General features: G+C 36.1%; 1 protein-coding gene across 2 annotated transcripts in view; it reads right to left on the bottom strand.

Annotated features, from left to right (window-relative positions):
• Positions 1-19,984, bottom strand: part of SEMA3D (semaphorin 3D) — a 142,991-nt gene that overhangs the window by 94,855 nt on the left and 28,152 nt on the right. For both annotated transcript variants that reach the window (XM_035334552.1, XM_035334562.1), the window contains exon 2: positions 2,906-3,094. In XM_035334552.1, coding sequence (XP_035190443.1) covers positions 2,906-3,020 — 115 coding nt within the window. In that variant the 5' untranslated portion in view covers positions 3,021-3,094. The remainder of the gene's footprint in view (positions 1-2,905; positions 3,095-19,984) is intronic.

The following is a 19,984-nucleotide window of genomic DNA, read 5'->3' as shown; positions in this document are numbered from 1 at the left end:
TATGATTTTTTGAACTTGTATTTTTAGAACTGGGACGAAGAATGAAGGAAATCCACCATATGGCATCATGTTGATAGCCCCATGATTCACTGCAATATCTGCATCTTTTCAGCCCAGACTTCTTCCCCTTAAGGTACCTCACAGAAGATGAAAACCCATAACTGCCATGCAGACAAGGCCCAAAGTTTTAATTGCTCTCTGAACACAGAGGACTTGTGACAAACAGAGTTTTATTGGAGCGCTCTTGTTGTATACACTTCCTTAGCTACCCCACCCTGCTTCTTCTTCCTCTTCCTCTATCCACCACTGGCTTCTTTCTTTCTCTCTCAATTTTCTCCTTCTTCATATTCCTTTAATACAGTTACTTCTTCTTCCTCTCTTCCCATCTCCTACCTTTCTTCATCCTCAGCGTGTATGCAATACTTGGCATGCTCTTTCTTATCCTTACTGTCAGGAAATGGGAAGAAGCAGTTTCCTAGCCCTTGGCTGAGGTGTGTGCAACTACACTGCAGCAGCTACAGCTGTGAGATGAAGTAACTGCAGGGGAAAGTACTGCTCACTTCCAGCTATACTGCCTTAGCATATGCTCAGACATTCTGGGAAGATGGAGCTGTGCCATCCCATAAACACTTTGCAATTGGAAGAGGATGAAACCTTCCCTTAAAAGACAACATTTTTAGCAGTGAAATGAACACGCATATATGATCAGGTCTTCAGAGCTGCCTGACGTGGCCAAGTTTGGTCAGTTTTCCATAAAGATGGAAAAAGGCCTCATATTATCCTCCTCATGATATTCAAACTCCAAATGGAGATGCCAGGACTTGTCAATGACATGACTCTAACAATTTTATGAGAATTGGCAAGACAGTTCATTTCTCTTACAACTTATGCGCAGAAACCTTGAAGTTATTTTGACTGAAATGCTTAGGAAAAAAGAAATTCAGAAAAAGAAAAGAAAAGTAAGTTTAGTTCTGACAATTATATTAAATAGTCATGACATCTGACACACTGCTGTCAGCAACAAAATCTTGATTTTGTTATGACATATACTAGATGCATCATTTACAAAGCAAAGTCCATCACCCATTGACAAGCAAGCTCCAAAAAAATAAATAAATAAATAAATAAATAAATAAACAGAATTTCTCTTTAAAACCCAGACACGCAGCTGCAGGGTGGTTATTTGACCAGACTTACAAACAACCAAATATCATCTGTGGATTAAACATGCCTGATCTTGTTTTTTTTTTTTTTTTTTTTTTTTTGAAGTGGATGTCCACACTAGAACTCTTCATATCATGGCTTAGAAAGACACCCAGTGTTTCTGGGAACCAAACACAGTATCTTAATATATATCTATATATATGAAAAATTCATTTGTTCTCCTCTTGGGTAAGAAAAATTGCATTTTGTTTCAGAAAGAATAAAAGCTTCATGTTTTCCTTTAGTTGTTCTCCATATATTATTCAGAGGTATAATATCAAATGAATAAAGCAGACAAGTTTTTTTTTGTTTGTTTGTTTGTTTTTAAGACTTTTTTTCCCTTTTTCTTATTTTAATACTTCCAAAAGAAGTGTGAAAACAAAAAAACAAAAAGCAGTAACTTATTTTCTTGTATGTTAAGGAAAAACAAAAATTACCACCACGACCACCCCCCATTTTTTTTTATTATTATTATTTTTATTTTTTTTTTTTAAAAAAAAGAAAGAAAATCTGATAATTTGAGAAGTCCTTTGACTTCTCAGTATTTTGCAGCTTTCCAAATTAAGATTTATGTGCCAGTTTGTATATGTTGCTTTTTTCCCCCTACAGGTTTGGATAGGAAACTGTAACCCTCAAGACAAACTGAAAAGTTTATAAAGTTGCTAATAAAAGTTTGGGTCAGGGCTTAAATATCAATCACCTTTCATTGTCTTTTTGAACGAGCTCAGGCATTTTCCCAACCACTCCCAGCAGGTCTCTGCCACTATTTCAAACTAAGATTGCAGTGATTTTTTTTTCTTTTTTTTTTTTTTTTTTTTTTTTTTTTTCCCCTGTGTTGACCTCAATAATTTTTCTCTCCCTTTCTCCTTACCTGCCAAATGCATCCATCAGGATTTTGCTAAAGGCTATCTGCTTTTGAAGTCAAGAGGAATTCACTAATCATGAGTGTCAAATCCACAATAAATGCCATTGCCATATGGTATATGCTGCTATTGGGAATTATCTCAAAAAGGCCTAGCTGTGAAAAGTCTGGCTATATGTTAGGGACTTTTTACTGCTAACATTCATAACTCATGTCAGGTCTTTCAGTTTCTGTATTCATTGGCTTAAGTGAGTGCAACTGTTTCCTGAATTTATAAAAACGTTGTCAAGATCTCTTGATCTCTCCTCCTCTGTCTCTCTCTTGCAAACACATTCAAACACAGATATACACAGTGGAATTCCATACACACTGGTATACACATCTAGCAAAAGAGAAACCTGTAAATAAATAATATTTCATTCTATTTACTCAATAAATTCCTGTGAGTGTTAGAGCTCATGATAAACATATCTTAACCACTGATGAAGGCTTTACAGCCTCCTGTCCTGTCAGACCATCCTGAGTGTGATTCTGAAATGCATACAAAGACCAATGTTTGAAAAACTGAGAGCAAAATGAGCTCCCATAAGCACAGGTTGCTGACATAACTGAAAAATAACAACCTGGTGAGCATTTGCTTTAGCTAATGGAGACATTATCAAAGTGATATATTTCTGTATCTTGTAAAAACTGTGCAAGTTTAGTGTACAATCAAAGCAACATTTTCTACAGAACATGGCCATTAAAGAACTCTTTAAACTATATATTTAAGCTCTTCAACCTTCTCAACATTCTCAACAAGAAATACACATAAGTAAGATTGCTCATAAGTTAAGTTACCTTTATAGGAAAGCTTGAGTCTTGGTATTGTTTGCTTTGATGTTCCAGTGACTGGAAGGAGCAGCATCGCTAAAGATAACAGACAGCAGGCATTTGGTACTTTAGAAATTCTCATTCTGCTCTCTTCTTCTGTATCTTTTGCAGTATGGTGAAATACCTCCCCGCTATTTCAAACAATCCAAATTTAATCTGAAATCAAAAAGGAAACATCTGTAGATCTTTTGCATTATCATATAAATAATATTTCTGAAAGCAAGTCAGACCTATCTTTAAAGAGCAGCTAATTTAACACATTTGCTACCAAAGTTTTACTAAAGTTTGGTTTTTGTTTTGTTTTGTTTTGTATAAATCTAAATGTTGTATATCTGTTTCTTTAATACTACACTTACTTTAGGGATGGAAAAATATTTCAACTTTTCAAATACCAATGTCTAGCATAGCTAAAGTCTAAGAAAAAATAAATTCATGCAATATCCATAAAAAGATCATTTGCCACTCAAAAATATTAATGTATGTCATTAGTTCATACAGTTCCATTAGATATCTTAAAAGTTTTATAACTCACTCTTTATCTCAGTACAACAGCTATTGTATGTTTATGCTATGACTAGAATAAGCTGTAATATCGCAGATACCATGAGTGATCAAGCTGAATTAACAGTGAGTACATACCCATCATAAACTTTCATAAAATAAGAAACAATAAACTAAGAAAATTGGATAGAGCAAGCTGTTGTGTTTAGTTTTAATAGAGAAAAAAGTCAACACACATGATGGACTTAAATGTGTTTTGCAAAAAGATATTTTCAGTGGAATAACTGCCTCAATTCATCCACCAAAATGTCCTATATACTTTAATGAGTGGTTCATGCTGAGGTCAATAGGCTGATATGGGACTATGTTAACACAGTATGCAACTAAGCCAGCTTTGCAACACTTTTCACTTAATAACAGTCATTCATATTCCATAAATCTTAAAGTGTTTAGCAAAAGAAAGTAATTATCACTGTTCTTATTTTCCCTACGCAAAATCGTAATCATAAAACTGCAGTAAACCTAATTCCTATAGGTCACACAGCCACCCTAGTAGCTGCACAGAAAGCAGCAACAGTTCTCCTGTTGTCTTGTTTTGTACCCAGTTATAAGGGATCCATTTTGCCTGCTTTTTATTATTATTATTATTATTATTTGAAATTATTTGAAATAACATCCTGAGGTCCTAAAGGTTGAAGCTGATATTTAATAAATCACAGAGTTCAGAGCATGAAAATATCCAAGAGACCAGATACTTTCCCCTGGAAGTGCACCATAACAAGAGACTAGGGAAGATAGCTAGCAAAATGACAAATGTCAATGTTTGAGTGATGCTGTAAATCAAGATGGAAGGAAATGTTATGGTTAGTAATGAGATTAATGGCTCATGACTTGTCATGAAAATTCTTTTCTGAAAGGTACCAAAACAGCCTGATAAAAAGAGTGATCTCAAAGGCCACAATATTTATCACTTGCACAGGCACCAGGGGGAAGGCTCCTTGTGAGCCCACGAGAGATACAGTCCAGCTCACCCCCCTCATGAGCCACCCCTTGCCTTGCTGCAGCACTGGTGCCAGAACCCCACTGCATGCTGCGGAGGCATCCAGAATCAATTCACCAGTTCATGAGGCAGGTAGTACCTCCTTCCTGGAACAAAGGGACTGGAAAGACGATTCCTTTAGTTCCCTCTGACAGAGGAAACCTCTCCCAGATGAAGCTGGGGCTTTCTGAGCCTCCAGCATTTATGCCAATACTAAAGGACAAGGGAGTGTTAATACTAAAGGAAGGGCGTGATGAGGAAAGACAGAGAGGAATAGATTCGTAAAACGCCCGAAGCATTCTTCCTACACAGAACATTAAACCTCTTTCTTCTCAATCCTTTCCTCAACACCCCCCTTCTGTGTCTAAATGCACTGCTTTGGGCCAAGTTCTGTTACATATTAATAAGATTACATGAAAAGAAAAGAAAACAAAACAAATTTGAAATGTCTCTTTTTCCTCTTTCCTACACTAGGATCCTGAGAGATGATAGCCCTTATTTCTTACATGCTGGTACACCTATTTGTGGTTGGACAAAAAAAAAAAAAAGAATAAACTTCTGTTGATCTGTTGATTTATCTGTTTCAGCGTCCAATCACATCTTTTTAGGGTGAAAAAGGGGAAAAGAAGGAGGGAAGGGGGAGGGGGAGGGGACGTTGGGGGAGGTGGCGGTTTATTAAGACAAGACATAGCAGCCAACAGGGATCTCAATAAAGGATTTGGGGTTCATCTTCTCAAGACAAAGTACAGTGACAAGTCACGAAAAAAAAAATACCTCTGGCAGAAAAGAAGGTAGTTGCCCAAATTCATGATCATTTGCTTAATTGCAGACTGAAGATCAACACAGAATTCAGCTTTTTGGTCATAAGGAACCTTGTTTTTTCATGTAAAGCTCTTTTGCTAATGGAAATTTTTATTTTTTTCCTTTCATTTCAACAATGTCTGTGAAAAAATATTTGCTTTAATTTCTGACACAAGGCTTTTAGTTTTCACTGAAGACAGCTGCTGTGTGAGCTTGAGCCAACCGTCTTGTCCTAGACTCACTGCAACTCAGCCAGATTGTCACATATATTTTTAGTTTATGATGATCTTCTAATACAATTCCAGCTTCCACACAGAGTCCTTCCAGCAGTCTAATGACCAGCCCAGGTTAATGAACTTCAGAGCAACTAACTGTCCATTAATCTTCAGGAAGTACCCTTCCTCTCGGTAACATATGCAATGTCAATCAGTGTACCGTGCTCAAAAGAGCTGTGGTCACGCTGCTCCAAAATAATCAGACCCATGAACAGAAATAAAATATGAAACCTAAAAGCTAATCTAACTCCCCCTTTTTCCTCTGCTCAAAAAATAAGAGCTTTGTCAGGGGAGGAAAATTATTGTTTCCTTTAGTTCTTCAATATTTCTGCTAAGCACCAACATGCTCTAAAACTTCCTCATCATAGTCAGACACAAAATAAATGAGGAAAATGAACTTAAAAAAAAAAAAAAAAAAAAAAAAAAAACTGAGGCCAAAGCTGCTCTCCCACCTTGCCTTCAGTTAGGAAAGATCTGCACAGTGTTAATTATCACCTGTGAGACTGGCTGAGGAAGGAGGCTATGTACACATCTTGCCAGGAATGGGGTATTTCCACTAGAAGAAAGGAGCTATTATTTGCCCCACACGGGTGGGAGGTGCCTGGTTGAAGAGGGGACAAGGTGCCTGGCTCCATCCTGCCTGGGCTTCCCTTTGGGGCCTGTAAATTCACAGGGAGCGTGGGTGAAAACTGCCAAAAGAGAAAACGTGGATCTGCCGGTGTCCTGCCATCTTGCCAGAGAGTGGCAGCTGGATGTAACTGGCTCATGTGTGATGTCACATCCCCGAAATGAGATGTCACCTCCCTACAATTGGTCAGATTTAGTGGAGTCTATAAAACAGATCACTCTGAAGCTACTGTCTGAAAGAGGAAAACCTGGAGCCAATTTACTAAACATAATTTATTCCAGGCCCTTTGTTGCAATAAACAGAGCTCTTCAGGCTTCTCAAAAACACAGCCAGTAGGGAGCTCTGTGCTTACGGGAGGTTTTTTTTTTTTTTTTTTTTTTTTCAGATTGTTCAACTAAACCCTATCTGAATGCAAAATCTCACATTCACAAATACTGAGTAGGTGTCCAACCTCCCTTGGTGTCATGAAGTCCAGAACTGAAAGGACTGTGACCCATCCACAAACACACACTTTTTAAACAGTAGCTCATGTAACTCAGCTGAATTCCATAATAAAAACCTCTTCTGAATTGGAGAATAATTTTAAACCTGTCTCCAGTGCTAGTTTTCCATGGCCATCTTAAAATTCAGAATTTTGTACTCCGAAGAAGAGGATGATGAAAACAGCCTGCAGCAAATACAGGCAAAAGTGAATAACTAGATTGTGACCTGAATCTAATAGCAATATTATAAATTGCAAGTAACCACTGAAAATTTTTTAGTTGGCTCATGTTATTTTAGAAAGGCAAGAACAGAATAGAAAAAATATCTGATAACCAGTATGGATTTATAAGTAGATTCAATAAGTCACCAAGGTCATCTAATTTCAATATGTAAACTAGTATCTTCAATACTCAAGGTTTTCTTTCTTTTCCTCTGTCACTGACTGGGATTTGGGGATTTTATTTTGTTTCTCCATGGAGTAAGAAGAGAATAAAAGATGTCCCTTGTGATGATATCTGCATCAATCACTTAGCATGAGTTTACTACTAGACAAAAATATTGCTTATTAGTGAAAATAATTAATAATAAATAACATTTTTTAACTGCAAAAAGAAACAAAATTCCCACCCACAATTCAAATGTATTGAAAGATATATTATCTGTTTAGTTACATCAAACAGAAGCTTTATATATATTCATACACATTTAAAGCACATTATTTTAACCTCAGATGCATAGATATCCTTCCAACGCATTTTCTTGTAGAAATCTCACCTATCACATATGCTTTCAGGAATAATATTGCTGTGTATTTCAATACCATACTATAATCATGGATTGGATATTGAGCATTCTGTGTCAATAGAAGGGAAAACTGTAAACACATGAGTCATAAAATAATTCATAAAATAAAATGGACTAAAAGTAAAATTGTATCTCCAGACTTACTTAAAATCTTTAATTTGCTTTTTAAGTAACAAATATGACATTGATCCAGAGCACAATGTAACTATGCTCTTGTAGCTCTTAGATAGACTGTCAGTTGATATATTATTTGGCAGAGGATGCTTTTCTTTTCATTGTGAAATCTCAGCTTAAAGCTAACTCCATCCAAGAACTGGTAAACAGTATTATTCATCAGTATTCTCCCATTTATTAAGTAGCTTTTGTGCTGTTTATAGTGCAGCAAATGTTCTCTTCCAGGATTCAGAAAAACAATTCTTTTTACAGAAAAAAAAAAAAAAAAATCCTTTTTTTTTTTTTTTTCATCATTGTTTTAGGTATATCTGGTTTAGATAAGGTTTTGTCATGAAATAGACCTTGCTATTGTTAAACACCCAGATGAATAGTAACAATTCATATGATACATAACCCAGCTTATAAGGAGTTTTACAAAGCTTTACAGGCTTTATCTTTACTGATTTCCTCACAGGATTTATACCCTATCCATTCAACACCAGTAATTCAGAAAGCAAGAAAAACTGCTGTTCTCATTCCCACATGACAACAGCCAAGTAGAGGTAAATAAAGTTAAGGGACTGGGAAACGAGGAGGATGCAACTGAGGAAGCAAAATTATTTTCATTGCAGAGAATCATTTGATAATAAATAAAGCTCTCCAATGGGTGTAAATATGCTTGAGGCTTACACTGGATTTTTAGTTCATTAAGGCAAAGGTGAAGTGAAACTAGAGTAAAAATGGAGACTAAGAAACTAAAATGTAAGAGAAGATTGAAGTTTTTTTTTTTTTTATGGCTTTCTTAATTTTTCTGAATACAGAGTTAAATGAAGCTAGTCTGCTGATGGAAGCATTTATAAAAAGTATCTAGTTTGCTAGGAGATAAAAACTCTTAAGCACGGGTAACCTTTATAGAGTGGTTTGTGTCACACTGCTATGAAGAGTTCATCTGACCATGAACTTTACTGTAGTGCACTTAAAATTATACGTATAGGAAACGAGCACTTTATCCTCAGAAAATACTGGGATATTTTTCAGGTCAGTGTCAGAGAGGTCAGGATTACACCCAAAGATTTCATGTAGACACAGAAGTAATCCTTTCAGAATGTGATTGATAGATAACCATGTACACAAATGTGTCATATATTACTAAAAACAGTGATTCTGAGAAGTTTTATCTGTGGCACTATGTATTCTGGATGTGTAATGCATAAATCCAAGACTGATGATAAAACAAATGTTATTCTTGAACCCTAATTCTTTGTATATCGTGTCACCATTTTTTTTTTTTTTTTTTTAAAAAAAAAGACCTAGAGTTTTACATTCTATTATGTTGTCTATTGTCCAATAAAAGGGATGGGATGCAAAGCAACTTGTGATCTCATAATGATATTGCAATGAGGAGATAGGAAGATTAGAATAAAGTGTCCAGTCACATGCGCAAATGACACCTTCCATGCCATTCACTCTAATATTAGATGCATATGCATCTCAGATTTGTTTGTTTGTTTGTTTGTTTGTTTTTTCTTTTGGGTGGAAGGATCTGTGACTTCAGATACTATGTCTGTAGTAACAGCTTCCCATAAAGTCTTTTTAAGAACAATATGAGAACACCCTACACACCTGATCATTAAAATATAGATATATGAAGAAAACCAAGAAGAAGAAGAAGAAGAAAATAAAGCCAAAGAAAAAAAAGCAATGTATGGTACGATTTAGCAACACACATAAGAATCAAAAGGAACATTAAGCCAAACCTTAACATTACAATATCTTAGGTACAGCATGCCTTCCCAGCAGACCAAAAAACCTTTCAAACTATGAAAAATGATTCTGTGTTGGGTTTTGTAACTTGGGTATCCAAGAAAAGGAAAAGGCAGTAGGATGAAAATTCCTCGAGACATATAACGAAAAGGTAGACTAGATGAAAGCCACATCCTGCCGAGTACCGTGATGTTAGAAGTTTTCTGAAGAGAGCCAGAGAATTTTCTTCTAAAACGTCTGTCACCACCTGGAGCACGGGGTGGCTCGGCTGAGTAAAGTAGGCAGGGAAAGAAGGCATGCAGAAAGCTCAGCCTGTGGAACAGCTTTTGCCTGTTATTAAGAAAATACTTGAAAAGCCAGCAAAGTGTCACAATGGACATAAGAGAAAAGAAATGTTCACTTTGGAGATACCTGCTTGAACATTTAAACACTTACAGATTGCACTGGTCCTGCTAAAACCTGAATTAACCCCAGGCAGCAATGTCAAGCCAGCTAAACCACTGACCCTGCAACCACCATTATTTTGTTGGAAGAAATATACATCTACAAAAGCCAACTCAAAGGAAGGATTACAGTCTCTTTTTCACCTCCAGAAGTCCTTGCCAGTGTTTTGCTATGGAAAAACTGTTCTCTGTGCCTCCTTTCATAGGAGACCTGCCAACATCTGCAGGGGTAGAGCATGAGTCCTCCAGCACTGACAGTTCAATTGCCAGAGGTCTGGACTTGCTGGTATTTCTGGGGTCACCAGTAACTAGGGTCAAAGGGGTATTTTACAGATTATTTACATGCATGGAGACTTGTCTTACAATTTATTTTGCATGTCTGTGACAGGAAGATAGTGAAATTCACACTGTTGAAATCTGTCATGAATGAAGTCCAGAGTCACTTCCAGTCACTATACAAAAGCAAGGTACATAACTGTTCATACTATGGAAGAGTATATCCAGTGGGCTTTCTACATGGATATATCTATAGATGCAAACATGTAGGGCTCATCTGTCCTCAATCCAAGCAATCCAGACCTAAAAACTCTCCAGCTTATAAATAGCTTTGTTAACTCCATACTATACAACAATATAAAAGTCATTCTGCCCACAGCCACCCAGCTTATCCATAGAATCATAATCCAACAGACTCTACTAAAACCAACCAAACAAAACAAGCAAAAAAGTTGGCAGAAAGAGAAGAATAAATACTTACATTTACAAATATAATTATAATGTTTATTTCATGTCACAGCAAATATTGTGTTAAAATTGTAGCTAGATTTGTCTGATATAAGCAGAAATTTATTGCCAGCTAGTTTATTGTTCTTGGAATTTTTCTTATATGCTTGTAGGTACTCACAGACATCCCAGCTGGATCTGCCCATAGGACTCTTTTAAAGAAAACTAGAATGTTGCAAATATTAAGGATAGGCCTCTTCGTACTACAGTTGGCCTCAACACAGCCATTTTCAGAATTATTTTTACTGTACTATTTCTGATAGGATGTTTCATTACCTACCAGTATTACTAGTTCATTGTCAGCTGTCTAATGTGATAGTTTTTAAAAAGAATTCAGGCTATTATAGTTTATTGATGGTAAAAAAAAAAAATGTTCATTTCATGTGACAGCTGGCCTTTGATCAAATATGTTTGCTGTATATCCAACAGCATATTTTCATATAATTCCTTTCATCAATGTATGGCCTCGTTATTAGATGCACTGTCAGTGAACTCTGTGCAGCATAGTTTGCAAGGTTTTAATATATAAACTGCAGTACAGGAAGAGATGTGCCGGAAGGATTTTCATTTACATTTCCAACAGATTTACATTTCCAACAGATTTTGATTTAATAATTCATGATCATACACTTGAACTATTTTGGATGAATATTTTTTATACTTTTCCAACTAATTTTGTGTCAACGCTTTGAACAGCCAATGTGTAAAATGATACTCAACTCAACGTGTAAAATGATACTCAATTCAACGTGTACATTGCAGTGCACTGATCTGTGTTTTTTCATTAGCCTAGTTATTTTATTGTTAGGCTGAATGCATTTCTTTCTTGTGCTTTTTGTTGTTGCTGTTGTTGTTTGGTTGGTTGTTTTTTTTTTTTTAGATTTCATTTTTAATTTCATTTACATTCAGAGATTAAGTGATAGGGAGGTAGCAGAACCACTATAACACATCCTATTTGTAAGCTTACACAATTCATCTTGTCCTAACTTAATGTGGATCTATTTCTCTTGATAAGTTTCCCCTGAGTATTGATCACTACAGCACCTGAGCAGTTTAAAAGCTTTGATGCTTCTATTCTCTATCCATTATCCTCACCATTATGAGGCAATTGATTTTTTTTAAATGTTGCCATAGGAGATGACATCACTTGCATAAGGTCACACCAGCAGTTAGGACCAGTACCCACATCCCCTCGACATCCAGGCAGTGCCTTAGTCACCCGGCCTCCCTTCTCACTAGGGACTACATACTGCTGGCTGTGATTCCTGTGGTAAGATCAATGACTCACATACCACTTCTTCCAGTGTTATACTCTTGATTTCAGCCCTTGTGCAAACTGCAGAAAATTACAAGCAATCGCAGTTTCATTTTCCATAAACAAGAACTTCACAGAGCTGTGTAAGGCCTAACACACACCCTGTGTGAGTTCAGACATCAGGTTATCAAAGCCTATGTTCACTGCTAACCAACTTGGCCATTTTCAAGACAGAACATGCTGCTACTAGACCCTGAGAGAACTTTCTTCTTGATTTTTGCAACAGAAATCAATTTATATTTGGAGCAAGAGAGTCATTCTCAAGGTCTATTTTTAAGCTGCTATGTGAAGGGTGCTAACACAACAGTTCCTGGAATCTGAAACAGCCATACTGAAAAAGAAAACAAGAATTCAGACTTCACCACCTCCATTCAACACAGAACTATTTCCACTTTGGTTTCAAACCACAATAACTTTCCTTTGTCTCGTGAGGACAAAGTGAGGACATAGACTGCACAGATGAATCAATACTAAATTGAAAAATAGCAACGCTTTTTAGATGGTTAACTAGTTGGTTACTAAGGAAGTGACATAACCAGTATATTGATAAGAAAAAAGGTAAAGTGTCACCTCTAGTTTCTTTTGCCCTGTTAAACACTTGTCCTCTAAGAGGACCAGGCAGCCTTGATCTTGAGGGATTTCTAAAGTTTCATTCCCTATGAGGGTGGTCAATACTGTAACAGGAGCCCAGAGAAGTTGTGGGTTCTCCATCCATGCAGACATTTAAATCTGGACTGAACATAGCTCTGATCCAAAGCTGAAGTTCTATTTTCTTTGAACAGCAGATTGGACCATATGACATCCTGGTGTCTACTCCTACCTACATTTTTCTACAAGTTCTTTTAACAGCTAGTGGACAGAGTAATAAATGAACTGGATCTTACACTGAAGGTCTTAATCAACATCCAACAATATTGTACTTCTCTACTTAAGGCTCTGACAGCTATCAAATGGTTGTTCCTATTCCACAGTGATCATTCAGATTGTGAAACTATCTGAAAGCAGCAATCATTCAAGAGCTGAATCACAAACAGATCACAAATCCCTGTATCAAGAGCAGCAATACACACAAGACGCATTAAGTACACACAGAATGGACATAGAAACCACATTAGCTATACAGCTTAATCCAATACCTCAAGAACACCAGATATTGTTCACACAAACAGTCCTGGCTTGCCCATTCCATGAGAACTTAACACCAGAATCAAGTCTTAAAATATTGACTTTGTATTTGAGATAATGTTTTTTTTTTTTTTTTTTTTTTTTTTTTTTTCCTGCACTGAACAGATAAGAAGGGGATTTCTTCCAGGGTTCCCCTTTTGGAGCTAGAAGAGGAAGCTGAGTGAAGAATACCACTGGATAGACTGGTGACACTCAAACAAAATCAACAAACTTTGCTCACCCAGAAGAGAAAATATCAGCTGTGTATTCCAGCCTGATGCCCCCCCCCTTTTTTTTTTCTTTTTTTTTTTTTGTCCAAATTAGAAACACCTTTCTGCCAGTCTATTATCTGCCAGACAGAATTGAGGCCACTGTACTTACAACACTAAATGTGTCTTAAGGTTGTGGGAAGAAAAATGACTGGAAAGGATTGGGCCTCCATGTCAGTTTTAGCTAGAAAAGGGATGTGGTGGAGAAGATTAAGTTGTGTTTCCATAAGCACAACTGAGCAGGTGTCAAACATCCACCACAGGTGCTTGTTCTATAGAGGATCCCATTCCTTGGTAAAACAGGCACTCCCCAAAGAAACCAGGGCTTGAAGACATCCAGGACTCTTCATGTCAAATGAGTCTGATGCAAGTTTATTAAATCCCTTGGGATCATGATGATTAACTATCTTCCTTAAGCTATTCCCCACTGGGCTTTAGTGCTTTTAAACCACTGACCCTTTGAATTAGACGTAGATTTCTCTTTTCACAGCTGTGACTCAACACAGGGAGGAATTCAGAGGCATCCAAAAACAAAGCCAGGCAGAATTTAAAACAAAATCCTTCAATGACAGATTTAGAGAGTGATGGCTGCAGCTGGAGTTACAAATATAACTACTAACTAAATGAACATGCACTATACAAAAGCTGTATATGGACTGTCTGTATGAAGTGCAATTTCTTTGAAAAAAAATCTGAATACTAGAAGCAGTAAGAATGAAGCATCATAATAACTAGATATTAGCTATACAAAAGGAAACTTGGTCCATGGGTCCTTCAGAAAACTAAACAGTAACCACCTATACAATAAGGAGAAAAATAATAACCTGTTAGACAAACTAATCCTTGATCTTTTATTATTATTATTATTATTTTTGGATCTGTACCGCAAAACTGAAATCCCTGTGCCCAGAGACAAATAAAACAATAATAAGATGTATTTTTTAAAATGTATATGATACATCTCTCATTTTTAATTCAAAATATTCAATAACTAGCACATATTTTATTTAGTCTTTGCAAAGGAAATGCATTATTATCATTCCAGTTTCATGGCTAGGAATGTTAGTGTCTAATGAATATTAGACACTATAGGTGGAGTTGAAGCGGGTAAGGTGTGGAATCAAATTATATTTATTAATAGTTATTCATGTTATTACCTTAAACATGATATGCTTTTTTCTACAGAGTTTAATAAGTTATCAGACATGACATGTCAGTTTTAAATAAAGACATTTATTTATAAGTGTAAAGATGAAGTTTACAAAATTCAGCAAATATCTTGAAGATGTTAAAGCATGGAACAGTTACAGAGGAATAAGCCAATTGACCATCTTCACACAGCACTGCAAAAGCCAAAAAATCAATGACTACTGGAAACTGTTTCCCTTGTCTGCTCAGCACGGGTATGTGACTTGCATTAATGTTACAGGCAATAATGTACTTGCACTCAAACCCAGGACTGGCTGATGTCAAATGAAGTTCAACCATTCATATTAATAGGATCAGCATTTGTCTGAGGGAATGGAAGCCTCTTAGACCTTAGGGTCATGAATTGACAAGCTATTGAACATTTTTTCTGTTGTGCTGACCATCCTCCATCCTCAATGAGATCAGCTGTCTAGACCCTTAGCCCCACTGCAGCTGCTTTGTGTTCCTCCAGAGGCATAGAAAGAGCTAATTGCGAATTCTTTCTGCGTAATATACAATACAGGGTGAGGTCTCATGACTCTTTCTAGGACACACAGAATAGTCACATTTCTCCTGAGCCCAGAAAAATCATAGCCTCATGCACGCAGACTTTGAGTTTTGTTTATCTGAAGAACTGTGATTGAGACCCAAGGTGACTGGAGTGTCATTAAAACAAACAAACAAACAAACAAACACTGAAAGTATCATCTTGAAACAGCAAAGACAACTTAAAATTTCTACCAAGAAAATTACTGCTAAACTACTACTGTCTCTCACCATTAATAAACTTGGTAGAGGCAAGATTTTTATTTATTTATTTATTTATTTATTTATTTTCAGATGGACTTCATTGAAAAATACCTTCTCATAGCACTTTTCTTGACAGTTTCCAGAGCATCTATAAGCTTGAGGGTTGTTCTCACTCTAGCAATCACCAAGCAGTAATTTCAGATGGCTGATACAAATGGCAGATATTGTCTGCCAAAACATTAACATACACAGAGAAAAACATTGCAGCAGATATTTTATTTCTTCTTAACATTAAGTTGAGAGATTTTTGGAGTAAGGACAGTTATAATTTTTACCATCATCATTAATACTCACCATAATAAGAACAACAATAACAATACCCATTACAATAACATATTTTATACTTTTTTTTTCCCAACAACAATTCTGCCAGAGGCAAATTTATATGATAAAAAAAGTTGTCTGTTGGCAGTGACATTTAGAATTATAACCAAGGTGTGTCAGTCAGGACATGCAGAGTCAATTCAACAAACACACTCATACCTTGGCATCTCTATTAATTTAGAGGTGCCTCAGCTACATTCTTGTTTTTCAGAAGTGCTTGTATAAACATTTAAAAAACACAAGAAAAAAAATATTAAAAAAGACAAGAATTCAGCATGCAAGGCCAATCTCAACAAAGGATGAGACCAAAGATGAAAACAAGATTAAAATAAATGCCTTGTGTGCTTAATAAATAAATAAATAAATAATAAATAATAATTAAAAAAAAAAAAAACAGTATTATGAGTCACTGAATTGATTCATGAACTATGAGTTGACCATGTCCCTTTTAACTGTTCCACAGAACAATCTCCTTAATGAAAAAGACTGCCATTTTTTAGCACATATAGTTACTACAGCTGATTGGGTTTTGTTGGTCAATAGCATATGTGTACTGTAATGGGAGTTATGGTACTGAAGTTTGGCTACAGGTTTGGAAAGCAGCACATGGAAGATTTGCAGCTAGATCAGAAAATTCTGTCTGTATGTTTTTGGAAAGTTACCAGGAGAAATCACCAGGAAAACACTGCAAATCTCTTCCTTGCAGAAATATAAGATGAAATGGAAAAGCTATAAAGGCAAGACTGCAAACACATACACTCAGTAATTGAAAAAGTAATCACATTTGAGCTTCTTTCAACATTAATGTTGCCTCTCAGTTTGTTTTCTTTAGCAATATGTAGCACTAAACACATTACCGATTTTCTACATTTAAACAATGTTGGATTTTCTCCACCTTCAACGTTCATTTCCTACTCCAGAAAAACCCTCTTAGACAACATCTCCTTACTTAAATGAGAATATAATCATGTTTGTAACGGCCAGGCCAAAGATTCATCCAATATATTAGTCTGCTTTCAACATTAAGCCTAAGGAAGAATAAGAATGGAGCATTCATATATGATGGTTCTCTACCTTTATAAATCCCCCCCCTTTTTTTCATCTATTTTCAGATTAGGAGATTTCCTTATCCTATTGTGTCTTCTCTATTTTGTAACCCCCACTAGATACCACTTTCAACTACTTAACAAACCTCCTTCTGAGCCATTGTAAAATTCTTGCATCTACAACACAACCTGGAAAAAAAAATTTGCATGTCTACTACCTAATGTGTGTGGAGCCACCTCTAGTACCAACAAAAACATAACAACATATTATTTTCATCTTATTACCCACCACTTTCATAATATTAGCCAGAAATTAGATCAATAAAATTAATAATAATAATAATAATATAAAAAGACACCTTCCTATTTGGGACAATAAAAATGGGAAGATTCTGATTTAAAAGTCATGATCTTTCAGATAAGTTGCCGTTAGAGGCATTATGCATTCTATACTTCATTATATAGTAGATGTATAGATTGTCTGGGAAATTAAAGAGAGAGTTGATCAACAAAAATTAAGAAGGTGGTAGTGGTGGTCAGCTCCAATGAGTGTTTATTGCCAGATGAAAATACCATGCTAAGGTCACTGCACAAGTGAAGATGTAAGGGCTCACAACTGAATGTGTGCTTGGAACTCAGGACAAGGTTTGTGCATTCAACTATAAAAGTTTTTGCCAAGCTTGGCAAATATATGGATGGGGAAAATCACAGTGTTTCACGGTGGCTCAACACCAGTAGCAGAAAGGGTCCCATACATTACGCTTGGTGAACACCTTCAGGCAGTAGGATGGAAAAAGTACCCCAGCACACCCAGTACCCACCATCTCAATAGCTCGGTCACCCTGCAAAGGCCCTCTATTCCTCTCATGTTGAGCAAAATAAAATTTTACTCTACTGACATAATTTTTCCCACATCCAAAAATTTTAATCTCATTATAAAGGAAATCTAAGGGATGAGAGGTGTTGCTTTTGCACAAGTTGAGAATACATCTCTAAAATCTTCTGTTCTCAAAATTGATACAATAAATATTTTTTTAAAATGTATTTTAAGATTTATGCTATAGAGTGTATGGAAATACAGTTAAGAATTCTATTAATCTTTATGTCTCAAAGTGTGAGTAATGTAGGAAACAGCAACATACAGTTGAGAACACTACAGTTGTGAAGATTTATGTTTTCCATTGAAAAATCTGGTCTTACTCTTGGTGCCAGAACGGCAGACTAGATGAGATACTTGTTTACTCCAACCAGGACATTTCCTTGACTCTTGGACATTATTTTAGGATGTGATGACCATCTTACTCCCACTGGAGAATTATCACTATCATGAAGTCAGTAGGTCAAAACTTGAAATTTACAGCTCATGAAAGGAATTTCTCAGTTAAGTGTGTTATATTCTAGTGGACCTGTGGACAAATACAAACACTAAAGAACAATTGTACTTTATCACACTTATATTCTATATTCTACACTTATATTATATAAGTGTACTGTTCACACTTATATTTCATACATACACTGACATTAATTTAAGGGCCTGTCAGAATACAGCTTCATTAGTGATATCCTAGTTAGTGAATCATGAAGGGTAGTAAATATCCAAATGGGTTACATCTCATAGAAATACTACAATGAAAGGAAAAAAAAAATCATTTCCTTTGACAAAAAAAAAAGGAAAAAAAGAAAAAAAAAAGATTTAAAACTTATAAACTGTAATTATGCTAAAGAATGAAGTGAGTTATCTTTACTTATCTATAATTAAAATTTCTGTAGTCACACAGAATCACACAGAATCACACACAGAATAGTCTAGGTTGGAAGAGACCTCCAAGATCACCGAGTCCAACCTCTGACCTGACTCTAACAAATCTTCCACTAAACCATATCCCTAAGCTCTACATCTAAACGTCTTTTAAAGACCTCCAGGGATGGGGACTCAACCACTTCCCTGGGCAGCCTATTCCAGTGACTAACAACCCGTTCAGTAAAGAAGTTCTTCCTAATATCCAACCTAAACCTCCCCTGGCGCAACTTTAGCCCATTCCCCCTCGTCCTGTCACCAGGCACGTGGGAGAATAGACCAACCGCCACCTTGCTACAGCCTCCTTTCAGGTACCTGTAGAGTGCAATAAGGTCATCCCTGAGCCTCCTCTTCTCCAGGCTAAACAGTCCCAGCTCCCTCAGCCATAAGACTTGTCTGTAAGACAAGTCCATAAGACTTGTTCTCCAGACCCTTCACCAGCTTCGTAGCCCTTCTCTGGACTCGCTCAAGCACCTCCATGTCCTTCTTGTAGTGAGGGGCCCAAAACTGAACGCAGTACTCGAGGTGCGGCCTCGAGTCATTTCTATCAACTCTATAAAAATTTCAAGTTTCAAGTAAGTTGTTAACTGCAGATGATTGTAATAATATGATGACATTTCTGTCATTGTCTAATGGTTTTCAGAGATGTTTCAAAAATTGCACACATTCAAAAGTTCTGTGATTTTTCATGAAAAATTAATATTAAAACAGTGATGGAAAACATTACACTTTCTGGAAAAAAAAAAATCTCATTAGGTTTTAAAACAGAAATGACACACCTCCTTTTTCATTTAAGGCTACTTTTAAGAGTTTCCAAAGGTACATACAATTTGGCTTTGAACCTGCTATTGCAAAGTGCCAAAAATACCTAATTATAGCAAGGAAAATGTTGTGTGCACACATATGTATGTGTTTGTCTATAGTCTGCGTGAGCAATTGAAAAATATCCAAAATATACACAGAGCAAACCACATAATTAAAATTACTCTTATGCAGAGTGAATTTCTCTTTAAAGTAGAAAATAATGGAAGGAGAGCAGACACTTCTCAGTACTGAGTGCATAATGCTTCATTTAATGAGTAATCTCTGGAACGCATGGATGTTTACCTCACTCTGGGCAAGCTAAAGTGCATGGACAGACTATTACTTTATCCGATGTGCAATAACTTGTTAAGCAACTGTAATGAAACCACATTCTTCCACAAACTTATGCACTGCATGTCTATATTTTCTCTATGTCAATACGACATTTTGACTCCCAAATATTAAAATACAAGCATGTCCAAAGTTAGAATGTCTGAACCTAGATCCACAAAGATCACTAGATCACTAGAAATGGTGAAAACTGGAACCCATGTCCAATGACAAAAAAAAAAAAAAAAAAAAAAAAAAAAATCAGTGCAAATAAAGATTTCAGTGCAAATAAAGGCAGCTGAATCTGGTCTTTCCTGTTTT

Source organism: Oxyura jamaicensis, chromosome 1, assembly GCF_011077185.1.
Source record: "Oxyura jamaicensis isolate SHBP4307 breed ruddy duck chromosome 1, BPBGC_Ojam_1.0, whole genome shotgun sequence".
Lineage (NCBI taxonomy): Eukaryota > Metazoa > Chordata > Aves > Anseriformes > Anatidae > Oxyura > Oxyura jamaicensis.
This window is presented reverse-complemented; position numbering and strand designations above follow the sequence as displayed.